The 15,790-nt window shown below is 45.4% G+C and overlaps 1 protein-coding gene and 1 long non-coding RNA gene across 3 annotated transcripts in view; both read left to right on the top strand.

The window, feature by feature from the left end:
• SHCBP1L (SHC binding and spindle associated 1 like) overlaps positions 1–9,806 on the top strand; it is a 67,330-nt gene extending 57,524 nt beyond the window's left edge. Inside the window, exons 8-10 of one of the 2 annotated variants that reach the window (XM_084637053.1) lie at positions 1,690–1,940; positions 2,616–2,738; positions 9,489–9,806. In XM_084637053.1, coding sequence (XP_084493179.1) covers positions 1,690–1,940; positions 2,616–2,738; positions 9,489–9,725 — 611 coding nt within the window. In that variant the 3' untranslated portion in view covers positions 9,726–9,806. The remainder of the gene's footprint in view (positions 1–1,689; positions 1,941–2,615; positions 2,739–9,488) is intronic. The other variant, XM_084637054.1, reaches the window with a different exon arrangement.
• Positions 4,182–6,490, top strand: LOC311525181. The gene is made up of 2 exons (XR_014712711.1): positions 4,182–5,776; positions 5,883–6,490. It is a non-coding gene; the product is annotated as an uncharacterized lncRNA (long non-coding RNA).
• Positions 9,807–15,790: the final 5,984 nt, after the last annotated feature.

Genomic DNA, 15,790 nt, shown 5'->3' with positions numbered 1-15,790 from the left:
CTCAGGCCAGGGCATTCCTGCCCAAGTCTTGTTTTCTGGCCATGAGCACCATCATAGAAGGTCTCCAGAAGTTCCCCGCCATGAGGGCCCGAAATTGCCTAAAATTGCTCGGACATATGTCAGCTTGCCCTTACGTGGTGCAGCATGCAAGACTGCAGCTCTGTCCCCTTCACCTGTGGCTGGCTCAAGTTACAGGCCGAACCGGGACAATCTATACAGACTGGTCACACTCTCGCCTCGGGTTCTCGAGTCCCTCCACTAGTGGCTCAATCCATAAGTAGTTTGTGCAGGAGTACTCTTCTCCAAACCTCAGCCATCGCTGTTACTAGTCACAGATGCGTTGGTGCTGGGGTGTGGAGTGTATGTGGGCGACCTCAGGACTCAAGATCTATGGTCCTAGGCGGAACTATCTCTACACATCGTCAGGGAGCTGTGTGCGGTGTGTCCAGCTTGCCAGACATTTCAGGCCCATCTCCAGGGCAAATGTGTATCGGTGTTGACAGACAACACCACAGTGATGTTCTATATAAACAAATAGGGTGGTGCTCGCTCCTCTCCCCTGTGCCAGGAAGCCCTCAGATTGAGAGACTTTTGCATCACCCACTCAATACAGTTCGAGGCATCATAGCTGCTGGGCTCACAAAATGAACTGGCCGATCACCTCAGCAGATCCTTTCATGGCCACAAATGGTCTCTCCGCCCAGACATCATAATCAATATCTTCCAGAGGTGGGTGGGGGGTCTCCCCAGGTAGACCTGTTCACAGCACAGAGCAACAGGAAGTGCCAGCAGTTCTGCTCCTTCCTGAACCACAACCCCGGCTTGATCGCAGACGCCTTTCTCCTCTCGTGGACGGGGTGCCTGCGGTATACATTCCCGCCTTTCCCTCTCGTCCGCAAGGTCCTCCTCAAGATCCGGCAGGACAAGGTATCGCTGATTCTCAGAGTCGTCATGGCCCCGCCAACACTGGTTTTCCACTCTGTTACACCTCTCAGTGGACATGCCCATGGCCTTGCCCATTATTCTGGACCTCATCACGCAGGACCACGGCTGCCTCCAGCACCCCAACCTGGAGTCTCTCCACCTCACAGCATGGAAACTTCATGGCTAAACTCGTTAGAGCTCCAGTGCTCCGATTCGGTTAGGGAGATTCTCCTTGGCAGTAGAAAGCCCTCCACTCATGCCACTTATATGGCCAAGTAGAAAAGGTTCTCTATTTGGTTCTCACAGAAGAGCACCCCTCCGCTGCAGTCTTCAATTCCCTTTATGCTGGGCTATGTACTCTACTTAAAGCAGCAGGGGCTGGCAGTCTTATTGATGAAGGTGCACCTGGCTCCTATTTCCTCTTTCCACCTGGGTACAGTGGGGCGGTCAGTATTTGCTAACCCCATGGTTGGATGCTTCTTCAAGGGACTAGACAGGCAATTGTGCACGTGGCGCGCACACACCTACTTGGAAGGGACATGAGCAATACTTCTCGAAGAACATCAGTTATGAAAGGTAGGTAACCATTTTTTATAGGCAAGTCATTCGTTGTAATTAATTTGGTACTAAAAAAAAATCTCCTCACTGAGAAATACTCATTTTAACCCAAATGTTGTAAGAGTTAACCAAACAGCAAAAAGGTATTCTCTGCTTTTTGTATAGTGTGGAAATAAATGTTTACAGTGCTTTTCTTCTTTCAACTAGGAGCTGGAAAGCCAGAAGAAATTGTGATTGTTTCAGAGCCTACTCATGAGAGTTTTGTGGTATCCAAAGCCCAAAATGTGAAACTAATGCACCTCACTTTAGTACAACGAGGGACTGTTGATGGTATTGTGGTGGTTGAATCTGGTCACATGACTTTTGTAAACTGTATATTGAAATGTGAAGGAACTGGAGTCTGTGTGCTTACTGGAGCTTCTCTGACTATTACAAACAGTGAGATTACAGGAGCTCAGGTACTGAGTCTGCATGAATGAATTTCAAAAAATAAATTTAATATGCAAGCAAGTATAAAATGTTAACATGCATATTGAAGCTTTTTTTTAAAAAAAATAGGACAAATACTGTTAAATTGCAAGTGGAAATACCTCACGTTCAAATTCTGTTTTGAAAACTTACATGTAATTTTCAGTTAACTTCCAGTTTTCTGTAGCTAATTCATTTAAGCTCTTCAGGGCAGCAGCCTCGTTTTTATTTGTGGTGTTACTAGGGTGGAGTGCCATCCTCACTTATGGAATTAAGTGTTAGCTGGGAGTTGCTTTCCTACTTATTAAAAACCAAACAGAACTATTAAGCAATATTTGTACTTTTTACATGTAAAACACTTTGATGTAGACACTAAAATATATCCTTGAAGATGTAATTTTAAAGTAATAAATGCTAAGGAATGAATAGTAAAAGATTCCACTCCACCCTTCATTCCAGTGTGAGCAGTAGTTGCAAGGTCCCATAATTGCATAGTTTTATGGGTTTCCATTCCTCACTATAATAAATTGCAGTGGACCAATTTTGACATCTTATATTCATATGAAATTGCAGAACCACTTTTTATATACTTGATTGTAACTCTGAATGCTTTTCCTGTGGCAGTCCTTATTTTCAGGATTTAATTTTTTTGTTTTAATGTACAGGGTGCTGGTGTTGAGCTGCACCCAGGAAGCACAGCCATTTTGGAGGGTAACAAAATTCACCACTGCAATAACTTCAAAACCAGTGGGAGTTCACAGGGTGCCCTAGGTGGAATTAATATTAAGGTAACTAACTGTGCTGTATTCTCCTAGCAATTGTCTGACACTTCTATAAAGTAATAGCTGTACTGTTGCAAATGCAGAAGTTAGTGGAAGCTAAAGAAATTAGGAACTTCATGTTTATTCTAAAAATTGCATTTCTTTAGTTAACATTCGAAACTCAAGTCCTCGTCTATCAACCGTTAGTGTGGAATTTCATGAATCCTATCAGGCAACCTCTAGTGTCCCAGCACACTTCTCAACTTCTTAGACACCAAATGTACAGCAGTTACTGAGGTGCTAAGTATCAGGGCACTGAGAGCTGACCGTGAGTAAGGGCATTTGGTACCTAGGAAAGTGAGAGGCTGGTATGCTGGGTGGTGGTTGGAAGGGGTCCCTGTGCCCAGGCTTCTTGGCAGGGATTGATGAAGTGTTCCTGCTGCATGGGCTTCTTTTGAGGCAGCACGGAAGGGGTGTTTTTAGGGGAAAGAGAGGCAGTCCCAAGATCCACTATAGTTTTTAACTCAATCTGCTGCCTCGTATGTAACGCTCAGATTTTGTCATGAATATTTTTAGTAAAAGTCACAGACTGGTCACAGGCAACAAAGAAAAATTCACGGACAAAATTATCCAAATAAAATATCCATGACAAAATTGGAAGTCACTGGGCAGTTGTGGGGGCGGTTCGAAGCTCCAGGGTCCCTCTACCGCCCACAGGGGTACCCCACAGCTCCCAGCTGCTGCGGGCTGAAGTCACGGAGGTTTTGGGAAGTCACGGAATCCGTGACTTCCATGACAAAATCTTAGCCTTACTCATGTGAAAACTACACACTGCAGAATTAATCTGAGTTATCTACACTCAAGTTACTTCTTGAGTTAGCCTAGCTTGAGTGAGTGGTCACATTGCAAAACACTCAAGCTGTTGTGTTCACACTAGCACTGCACTGACACATGGCACATAAGATTTCTGATTTCATGGTTCTTTGTGCTGCAGTAATATTAGCTGCTCCATGACTTTCCCAGTGAATTGTGGGAGAACATGTCTTTCCTTTCTGGGCCCACAAAGAAATTGTGGGAAGTCAGTAGAGGTTGCCATTTGAGTGGAGTTTGCATTCATCACTCTCCAGAAAGGTAGTGTGAGCAGCTGAGTTGAGCTCAGTTGAGCTTATACCTCTTGATGGGCCAACCAACTCAATGTGAGCACCATCACACTCAAGTTCACTGCAGTACAGACAAGCCCTGCACTAGAATTGTACCTTAGGTTAGCTAACTAGAATTAGCAATATACCTTTATTTCCACTGAAGAGAAGTAGTGAAGAAGTTTCCCTTTATTACCGCTTTGATTGGTTGTTACAGATGATCTCACTTGCTCTGCTCAACAGTTAAGAATTTACCCTGAGTTCATGATTTTTTGTAGGTCCTTTTCTGTCACATTTTAGTTCCCATCTGTAAGACTTAAGTATGAGTTAACAGGCTAATCCTTTTTTGTGTGGTTAGATCTATAGATGATCTGCACAAGGCGGCAGTGCTCATCAATTGTACATGTAACAGCATTTTGCCCATGAGCCAATACAGCTTGTTTTCATAGTTTAACTTAGCCCTGGTCTACACTACGAGTTTAGGTCAAATTTAGCAGCGTTAGATTGATTTAACCCTGCACCCATCCACACAACGAAGCCATATTTATCGACTTAATGGGCTCTTAAAACCGATTTCTGTACTCCTCCCTGGCGAGGGGATTAGCGCTGAAATAGACATCGCCGGGTCGAATTTGGGTTAGTGTGGATGCAATTAGATGGTATTTGTCTCCGGGAGCTATCCCACAGTTCTCCATTGTGACTGCTCTGGACAGCGCTCTCAACTTGGATGCACTGGCCAGGTAGACAGGAAAAGCCCTGCGAACTTTTGTATTTCATTTCCTGTTTGGCCAGCATGGCAAGCTGATCAGCACAGTCGACTGTGCAGATCTCATCAGCAGAGGTGACCATGGAGTCCCAAGAATCGCAAAAGCGCTCCAGTATGGACCGAACGGGAGGTACTGGATCTGATCGCTGTATGGGGAGACGAATCCGTGCTATCAGAACTCCATTCCAAAAGACAAAATGCCAAAATATTTGAAAAAAATCTCCAAGGGCATGAAGCACGGAGGCTATCACAGGGACCTGCAGCAGTGCCGTGTGAAACTTACGGAGCTCAGGCAAGCCTACCAAAAAACCCAAGAGGCAAATGCCCGCTTGCGGTCAGAGCCCCAGACTTGCTGCTTCTATGATGAGCTGCATGGAATTCTAAGGGGTGCCCCATCAACTACCCCAACACCTGTATGTGGACTCCTGCAAGGGAGTCTCACACAACAGGGATGAGGATTTTGGGGACAAGGAATATGAGGAGGAGGGGGAGGTTGAAGATAGTGCAAACCAGGCAAGCGGAGAAACCATTGTCCCCGACAGCCAGGAACTGTTTATCACCCTGGAGCCAATATCCTCCCAAGGCAGGCTCTCAGACCTTGAAGGCAGAGAAGGCACCTCTGGTGAGTGTACCTTTGTAAATATAATACATGGTTTAAAAGCAAGCGTGTTTAATGATTAATTTGCCCTGAAGACTTAGAATGCATTCATGGCCAGTACAACTACTGGGAAAGTCTGTTAATGTGTCTGGGGATGGAGCGGAAATCCTCCAGGGACATCTCAATGAAGCTGTCCTGGAGGTACTCCCAAAGCCTTTGCAAAAGGTTTCTGGGGAGGGCAGCCTTATTGCATTCTCCATGATAGGACAGTTTACCACGGCAGGCCAGTAACACGTAGTCTGGAATCATCACATAAAGCATGGCAGCGTGTGGTCCCGGTGTTTGCTGGCATTCAAGCAACATCCATTCTCTCTCTCTCTCTGTTATCCTCAGGAGAACGATACCATTCACGGTCACCTGGTTGAAATAGGGGAATTTTTTTAAGGGGACATTCAGAGGTGGCCATTCCTGCTGGGCTGTTTGCCTGTAGCTGAAAAGAAGTCATCCCTGCTGTTAGCCACGCGGTGCAGGGAGAGGTGAAGCCATCATCCCAGAGAATTGGGTGTGTGAGGGCATGGGGGGTTAGTTGGGTTTCTGCTGCACGTTAATCTGAAAACATCAGCTCCTCCTTTTAAATGGCCATTCTCCCTTTTTTTCCCCTCCCACAGCTGCAAATGTTTCAACGCTGCCACTAGCATCTCCATCCCAGGAGGCTAGCGCAGAGAAGAAGGCGAAAAAAACCGCACGTGTGATGAAATGTTCTCTGAGCTCATGCAGTCCACCCAAACTGAAAGAGCCCAGCAGAATGCATGGAGGCAAACAATGGCAGAGTCCAGGAAAGCACAAAATGAATGCGACAGGACAGGAGGGACGCGCGAGGGGACAGGTGGTGGGATTAAGAGGAAAGGTGGCAGCAACATGATGAGAGGCAGCAGGATGCAATGCTGAGGCCTACTGGAGGATCAAACTGATATGCTCTGGCGTATGATTGAGGTGCAGGAAAGGCATAGACCGCCACTGCAGCCCCTATGTAACCAACCGCCCTCCTCCCCAAGTTCCATAGCCTCCTCACCCAAACAACCAAGAATGCCTCTGGGCACCCAACCACTCCACCCCAGAGGACTGCCCAAGCAACAGAAGGCTGGCATTCAGCAAGTTTTGAAGTGCAGTGTGGCCTTGTCCTTCCCTCCTCCTCCACCCCTCCCGGGTTACCTTGGCAGTTATCCCCCTATTTGTGTGATGAATTAATAAAGAATGCATGAATTTGAAACAATGACTTTATTGCCTCTGCAAGCAGTGATTGAAGGTGAGAGGGGAGGGTGGTTGGCTTACAGGGAAGTAGAGTGAACCAAGGGGCTGGGTTTTCATCAAGGAGAAACAAACAGAACTGTCACACTGTAGCTTGGTCAGCCATGAAACTGGTTTTCAAAGCTTCTCAGATGTTCAGCATGGCCTGCTGTGCTCTTCTAACTGCCCTGGTGTCTGGCTGCGTGTAATCAGCGGCCAGGCGATTTGCCTTAACTTCCCACCCTACCATAAATGTCTCCCCCTTACTCTCACAGATATTGTGGAGCACACAGCAAGCAGTAATAACAATGGGAATATTGGTTTCGCTGAGGTCTAACTGAGTCAGTAAACTGCGCCAGCGCGCTTTTAAACATCCAAATGCACATTCTACCACCATTCTGCACTTACTCAGCCTAACAGCTCCTGACTACTGTCCAGGGTGCCTGTGTATGGCTTCACGAGCCATGGCATTAAGGGGTAGGCTGGGTCCCCAAGGATAACTATAGGCATTTCAACATCTCCAACGGTTATTTTCTGGTCTGGAAAGTAAGTCCCTTGCTGCAGCTGTTCATACAGACCAGAGTTCCTGAAGATGCGCGCGTCATGTACCTTTCCCTGCCATCCCACGTTGATGTTGGTGAAACGTCCCTTGTGATCCACTAGTACTTGCAACACCATTGAAAAGTACCCCTTTCCGTTTTTTTGTACTGGCTGCCTTGGTGGTCCAGTCCCAAGATAGGGATATGCGTTCCGTCTGTTGCCCCACCAGAGTTAGGGAATCCCATTGCAGCAAAGCCATTCGCTATGACCTGCACATTTCCCAGAGTCACTACCCTTGATAGCAGCAGCTCAGTGCTTGCGTTGGCTACTTGGATCATAGCAGCCCCCACGGTAGATTTGCCCACTCCAAATTGATTCCCGACTGACCGGTAGCTGTCTGGTGTTGCAAGCTTCCAGAGGGCTATCGCCACTTGCTTGTGAACTGTGAGGGCTGCTCTCATCTTAGTATTCTTGCGCTTCAGGGCAGGGGAAAGCAAGTCACAGAGTTCCATGAAAGTGCCCTTACGCATGCGAAAGTTTTGCAGCCACTGGGAATCATTCCAGACCTGCGGTCCCACCAGTCTGTGCTTGTTTCCCGGGGCCAGAATCTGTGTTCCATGGCATGAGCCTGCCTCATTGCCACCAGGATGGCCAAATTGCCGGGGCTTGTGCTTGTGCTTTGATAGAAGTCCATGTCCTCAACACTCATCACCGTGCTGCCATCACCTCCTCGCCTGCTTTTGCAGGTTCTGGTTCTGCATATACTGCATGATAATGTGCAAGGTGTTTACAATGCTCATAACTGCCGCGGTGATCTGAGTGGGCTCCATGCTTGCTGTGGTATGGCGTCTGCAGGAGAACAGAGTTGCAGGGGAAGTGGTGGTTGGATGACCAGTTTTGCTGACCTACTTCACCGTCTGCTGCCAGGACACAACAGCTGAGCGGGCTGCACACTTTCCGTGGTATGGCAAGACAAGAGTAGCCAAGCAGAGTTGCAGCGGAAGTGGCCCTGCAAGACCACCAGGAGAGTAGAGTGCCAGCAGAAGCGGTGGATGACGACTGTCATATAGAGGACCTGCGAGGTGGATTCATAGCATCAGGAGGGCAGAGTGGCAGCGGAAGCTGTGAATGACTATGACAGTTAGCAGTCCTACTGCTGAAAGCAGTATGGCGCCCGCACGGAAAAAAGGCGTGAAATGATTGTCTGCCATTGCTTTCACGGAGGGAGGGGCAACTGACGACATGTACCCAAAACCACTTGTGACAATATTTTTTCCCCCATCAGGCATTGGGAGCTTAACCCAGAATTCCAATGTGCGGCGGAGACTGTGGGAACTGTGAGATAGCTACCCATAGTGCAACGCTCCAAAAGTCGACACCAGCCTTGGTACTGTGGACGCACTCCACCGACTTAATGCGCTTAGTGGGGACACACAATTGACTGTATAAAATCGCTTTCTAAAAAATCAACTTCTATAAATTCGACCTTAGAGACTAATGGTCCTATCTACTCTGACTACTTGTAGATCACAGGCTGTTGAGTTTCACCAAGTTACTCCTGTGTGGAGCCCAACAACTTGTTTGACTGAACTAAAGCATATCTTCCATAAAGGCCTCCAATATTGATTTGAAGCCATCAAGAGATGGAGAAACCACCACTTCCCATTGTAGTTTGTTCCAGTGGTTAATCACTCACTTCAGGTACCAGGCTGAGCTTGTAGGAACTGGCACTTTAAAAAAAATTGAGCAAGACTGATCTGGTAGTCATTGAGACTATTACAATATGGATATTGCTGTAGGAGTAAAAAATAAATACATAAGGAATAAATGAACAAGGAGATCTTGTAAAATTTCCTTATATTTAAATTCTCAGCAAAACAGTTTTTCACAATGTTCTCATCAGTATCTGTACTAAATAGCGATTTGGACATGGAATAGGTCATGTGTCTTGTGTAGCTGTGCTGTCAAAACTGCTCAGCAGTATTAGGATTTCAGTCAGAAAATGAAGAATGACAATTTCAGACCCATTGTGAACTGTTGCTAGGGCAGAGCTGGATATGGTGAATGGATTGAAGCTACTAGTTATACTATACTTTGTGAAAGATACTTGCTTAAATATGGTAACGGTAGAAAGTGGGAAGCTTCAAAGGATGTTCAATCAAATTTCAATAAATTGAAACTAGTCTTAGTACTGAAATCAGTAGTTTTAGAAGTTAAAATGTATTTGCTCAGTCTTTTCAGATTTGAATTAGGTTGCCCCTTTTAAACGTTATGAGAGAGTCTACGAATTTGGGATAAGGCATTGCCATTTTGAGAGGAATACTTAACTATAAAGGAAAGTGAGTTTCTTTTGAACGTGAACAGTGCAAGCATTCTTTTATGCCATGTTTAAGTGTGTAAGAGCACAATGCACCCTTCAAAACTAGTTTGTTTTGAATCCTTAACAGGTTGTTCCTGTCCCTAAACTGAAGATGAAAAATAATCACATTTATAGTAACAATGGTTATGGAGTGACCATACTTCAGCCTATGGACCAACTCTCTACTACAGGAGGGATACTGGAATTTACTGCATCAGGAGATGCAGAGGAAGATATGCTTTCCAAACTAATGCATGAATTGAGCCTAGAGATGAGTAGTAACACACTAGATGATATCAAAGGTCTCAGCATAGTTAATAGTTAAACATGCTTTTGATGTATGTTTGGTATATAACAATTGTTTGGTTAAAGCAACAGTACTCCAAGTTGAAGACTATTAGTCTTAAATGCTTCTTTGAATTAATGTTATGGAAAATGACTAGAGTTACCCTTACTGTGCTTTGCTAACGTTTTGAGCATCTAACTGTAACACACACCTTCAGTCCTGGATTACAATGAGTCTCCTTTGACTTAATAGTCTAAATGGGGAACAGATATTTTTCCTCTCAGCAGGCTAGGAAAGTAATTTTATAAACACTGAAGAACAGCCTGTGTCTACAGTAGTCTGAGCCTTAGTTTTGCCACTGTTACTACCACTGGTAGAGCTGCACTGGCAATAACAGTTGAGCACTAATGTAGAACACCCTTACATAGTCATTATCCAGACCTACTCTGAGTAGGATTAGACAACTTTGGCTAAAATGTCAGTGCTAACTTATTCATAGTAACCACAATAGAAGGGTCACTATCAGTAGAGCTGCACGAGGAAACGTAGATAATGGAAAATCTCTTACCTGGTAATTTTCTTTCTGCTAGCAGAGTCTTCCACAATTCTGCTACATTTGAGCTATTTCTCTCCTGGCTCCTGTTTGCAGAGACATTTCAAAGCTGTGCTAGCTAAACCCCCTCCTCCTCCAATCTACTGCCAGATGATTCATTCGAAAGCTGTGTAAAAACTTGTAGAAAATAATTAGTAACAATTCCAATTCCAACCAAATAACTAAGTACAGCAAGGCCTTGCTTGGAAGGTAACTATCCAGATAAGATGTTCACCCTCAGCTGACAAGCCATCCAGGGTGGGTAGAATTGTGGGAGATGCTGCTAGCAGACAAAATGATCAGGTGGGAAATTTTCCATTCTGCAGCCCAGCATCTCCTACAATTCTGCTACATATGAGAAGACGCAAGCAGTGAACAGGAGTAAGGAGGGTAAGAGAAGAAAGAAAAGGAAAAAACATTTTCAGGATTGCTCAGAAAGCAAGGTTATTACTGGATTACAGTCTGCAGCACGCTCCTGCCAAAGGAAGTCTCTTCAGAAGACTCTCTATAGTGTCTGATAAAGGTGTTAGTCCTCCTCCATGTCGCTATTCTGCAGACCCCTGTGGTGGAAGCACATGCTCTTTTGGCCCAAGAGGTTGCCAGGGGTCTTGTGGAGTAGGCCTCAATTCCTTCTGGACCAGCACACACATGCCTTGTAGGTCTCCACAATACATAGTCTGATCTATCCAACCAAGGACAGCTTGGATACCCTAAGGCCCTGGCATGTTGGGTGAAAAGAAGCCAACAGAGAGCCTGATCTCCTTATAGATTCTGTACACTTAATATAAATCTTTAGTGCTCATCTGACATCTAAAGTGTGCCATAGTTTCCCAGTCAGTGGCTGTGGACAGAATGAAGGGAGGAGTCTCCTATGAGACATGGAAAGGAGAATTCTCCTTATGCAAGAACACTTTTGAAATTCTTAGCACCACCCTTACCATCATGGAACACATAATAAGATTCCTGCATAGATGAGTTCCAGAATTAGCAGCCTTATCTGGTGGTTGTGATAGCAACCAGAAAACAGGTTTTGATGGAGAGGTAACGTGATACAGCTATGTCCAAGGCTCGAAGGGAAGGATGGTTAGGGCTTTCAACACCAGTGGTAGGTCCCACTTCAGGAAAATCAGTCTGATAACTGATCTGGCCAGTAAAACTTCTATGAGGAGCCTGGATACCTGAGGCTTATTGGCCAGGGAGCCAAATGATACTGCAAACCAGTACACTACGAAGGGCTGACACTTGGCAAGCTGTGGTGTTTGGCATGAACTCTTATCCACTCCTTTCTGAAGAAAGTCCAATTTAACTGGAGTCCCATGATCTCTTGGATTTACTCTGTGCTCGACACCAACTGCTGAATTTGGTCCAGCCGGTGAAATAGGATTTTAGTGTGGAACCCCTCCTAGAAGACAGCAGAATCCCTATCACTTTGGAAGATGTGCCACATGGGGCTAACACATCCCTTTTAACAGCCAGGCTGTCAGATGAAGATGGGCTGCATCCAGATGGAGAAATGGTCCTTGATAAAGGATGTCTGAGCTCACCAGTAGCTGCAATGGTGGTTTCAGCTTTAGATCTATCATGTCAGAGAACCCGGGTCTCCATGGCCAGAGGAGAGTTAACATCATCCTCGCTTTTTCTTGCCTCATCTTCTGGCTCATTTTCCCTATGAGAAAGAAGGGTGGGAACATGCACAGTCAGCCTTGAGACCATCTGTTTGACAGAGCATCTGTTCCCATAGACTTGGATCTGCTTCCCTGGGGAAGTATTTCAGCCACTTTGCATTCTTATGATTGGCAAGCCGGTCAGTTGATGGGAACCAAACATCTATGTGATCAGATTGAAGATAATTCTGTAATTATTAATTGTAATGGCTGAGCTAGTTTGCCTTTCGGTTCAGTTCCTCTTTTATGTGGATTATTTTTAGGTAACGGAGAATCTTTTCTGCCCACACCTTTATCTCCAACGCTGCTTCTCCCTCCTTAGTTGTTTATGTATGCAACCATTGTCATGCTGTCTGACTTACCATGATGTAGTTGCCTTCCACATGTCTCTGGAATTTCAAACAGCTGGTTTGACCCTCTGAGCTCCAAGAGATTGATGCTGAGATTCCTTTCCCCGAGCTTCAGATGTGCTCCCCATCTGTCTAGGCTGGCATTGGTAAGAATCTGACAGTCTGGAAGGTATATGGAGACTGACTCCCTGAGATGGGCAATCCCGGGCAAATTCCACAGAGCAATCTGGTTTCAGACTAGTACCTGATTTTGCATGTGCTCCAGGGATTGGTCTCATACTTTCAGAAGAAAGGCCATGGAGGCACCTGATGTGTGACCTTGCCCATGAGGAGATTCCTGTGCATGAGACCAGGAGGCTCAGTAGCTGAAGCTGCACGGCTATGGTTGGGCTCATGCACTGGTCCAGCATGGATATCAGATCGTGAATCTTCTGGAATCTGTTAAGTGATGGTTGATAGATCAGTGTTGTTAACGTGTTCTTCCACATCCAGATGAATAATCCTTGTCAACGGAATCCAGGAACTTTTCTTTGTGTTTATCGCAAATCCACGTGCTTGCAGAAGATTCAGAGTCCAGATCGTGGCCCTACGTGCTGTGGGACAGGGCTCATCCAGAAAGGGATACAGGTGAATACTCTGGGATTTGAGTCTGCCCATGATCACTGCCAGCATCTTCATAAATCCCTGGGGACCAAGAGACCAAATGTCAGTGTTCAGTACTGGTAGTGATCTTAAAAGCCTGTGGTGGAACGTGGAGGCTGAGTCTGCCAAATCCACTGAGGTTAGGAAATGGCCTTGAGACAGGAATGTCACTATCAAAACTAGGGACTCCATCCAGAATTTTCTTCATCTGTTTTTGAAGAGGTTCAGTATGGCCCTGACTTCTCCAGCGTACTTCTGAACAACGAAGGAGGAGTAAAAACTTTGAGCAGTGTTCTTCTGGGGGAACGTCTATCACTCCTATGTCCAGATGGGAAATCTCATTGCAGACCTACTAACGCTTTGTGGGGTCACTCGTTATTGGAGACTGGATGAAGAAGCGAGGAGGCAGGGCCCTTAGCATGAGGAAGTATCCCTGGTGCACCCTCTCTCGCATCTACTTGTGTGTGGTAAAAGCAAGACGTTCATCTGGAAATTGAGATTCTGCCTCTAAACTGAGGTCTAGGTGGAGGCACACTCATTCATTGTCATAATAAACTCATGGAGGTTGTGGAAGCCAGCCTTAGGTTTTCTGATCACTTCTCAGTTCCAAGGTTCTCTCAACGTGTGTTATCTTTCCTCTGGAACCTCTGTGAGGAAGGTGGAAAAAAGGAGTGTCTGTCTGATAGTAGCTTTGTAGTCCGTTTTTTGAACATTAACTGGAGAGGGGAGGGACTGTTAGACTCTTGTCTAATTTTTCTCCCAGGGAAGGTCCTGTGAATTCAGAGGAGCACAGGATTTGTTTGGATTGAATATCTACCTTACAGAGATGAAGCTATGTATCTCTTGGCTGCTGAGCTGGATGCTGTGATATGGGCAGAAAAATCTTATAGCATCCATTGAAGCATCTGCCACCAATGCTGCTGTTTGGGAGATTTTCTTAAGTCCAGTTGGTCTCTGCCCTTTAGGGCTTTAAAGTCCTCTAGCCATGACATTGTGACTCAAGTAAAGCCTGTGGCTGCCAGAGATGCTCTGAGGAGGCATCAGATTCCCTTCCAAGGGTGGCCTTCCACCTTGCTGTCCACTGGATCCTTGGGGAAGAAGTCCCCTTCAGTTGGAATAACCATATCTTTTGGTAGAGGTGCTATAGGAGCATCAATCTTAAGTACATCTGAGAGAGCATTGTTTGGCTCTTTCTGCTTGTAGAATCAGAACCTGCCTGTTAGTGTTCACCCTTTTCAAGAGACTCCCATTCCTCTCTGATTACTTCTTCGAAGAGTGCAGGGGAATCACTGTGTAAGGAGAAAATTTGGAAGGGAGGTATTTACTCTGAGGCTTACCTTAGAGGCCTGCTTAGATTGGATCTGGATTGTGGATACCACTTTTTTGCACATGGTTTCAAACTTCAGGATTTAGCCCCTGGGCCAGCTGAATGAAATCCCAATCCTTAGGTCTCCCTGTTCTGCTCTTTCTGCCCCGTTGGGCATTTCTGGAATGAAATCGCAGCTTCTTGAAGCAATAGGAATCTCAACATGCCTGTCCAACTCCAAACTCTGTGCCTAGCCGTGCTATGGTCAGCTGGCTGAGAATAGGCAGGGCATAATTTGCTATCTGTAGAGCCTTTCAGGCTTAGCCACCGTGGTGCAGCTGCTGCGCTATCCCTGAAAGGAGGAAGAAGAGCTTAGCAGAGAGGCACTGCAGTGGAGACTCTGGGTGGCTTCAGCCACCTGCTTCTAAATACTTGGTCCAGGAGGAGGAGAGAACAAAGAAGGCTGCTTGCTAATGCCTTAAAATGAAAAAATGTAAAAGGCAAGGTTAGGAGCGGAGAGAACCACCACTGATTGCTGGGTGGAGGCAATATCTTGCCCTCAGGTCAAGAAAGGGACTGTGTCTAGCACAGGCTATGCTACAGCTTTTAATTGCCTCTGAAAGAAGCAGACAGGAGTGGGGGAATAGCCTATAAGTAGCAGAATTGTGGGAGACACTGGGCTGCAGAAAGCTGTACTATATAGAATTTTCCCCATTATATAGATTTATATTTTCTCAGTGTAAGACAACTAATTTAAATTTAGTTTTCATTGCCTGTAGTTTGAGTCCACAATAGGTTACAGCATCAATGGTGGTTATCAAGAGATCAGCCCACTGCCTTCTCCCACCTTACTAAAACAGGAGTAAGAACTTCCCAGTACCATTAACAAGAGAAACCTTGAGGGATTCTTAGCAGTATTCATATATCACTTAACAAGCTCAGTAGCCGAGAGGATAAAAATTGTGCAAAATCTGTTCTCCCTCAGCCATATGTATCTGTTTCAGTTTAAAGTTGGGTTTTTTGGTTTATTTTTTTGTTTTTTATATACACATCTAATTACAAAATACAGTTTTCTGTGTATTTGTTTCAGCGTACATCCGCAGTAATTTAGTATAATAGGGTATATTATACCTTATACTAAGATTAAGGAAATCAAAAGTAAGGAGAAAAAGGTGCACCATACAGTAAACTAGAGGAAAAAATAGGAGTGGATAGCTCAGATAGTTGGTAATGGAATAAAGTCTTTAAGCAATACATTACCAGTTTACATCCAGCTCAGGTTGGTTATTACTGAACTCTACTGCTAATTATTTCTGTCGCTTATGGGAGGGGTAGGCTGTTTCTTTTAGAGTTTAACCCCTAAAATCAGAGGTGGTGGGGGGAAGGGGAAGGTTGTGACACTCAAGTTCTGTCCATAGCTCTTCATGTGAGACAGCACCCGATTACAAGCATGAGATATCACATTCTCTGGCCTTGGCTCTGTTATCATACATACACACATGGAGTTCTGCTGGATTCCCTGTGCTTGCCCCTCTGAGTTAGTTTGGCTC

The sequence above is a fragment of the Lepidochelys olivacea genome (genome assembly GCF_965140295.1).
Source record: "Lepidochelys olivacea isolate rLepOli2 genome assembly, chromosome: 8".
NCBI classification, from domain to species: domain Eukaryota; kingdom Metazoa; phylum Chordata; order Testudines; family Cheloniidae; genus Lepidochelys; species Lepidochelys olivacea.
Note: the sequence above shows the minus strand (reverse complement) of the source record. Positions and strands in the feature narration are given on the sequence as shown.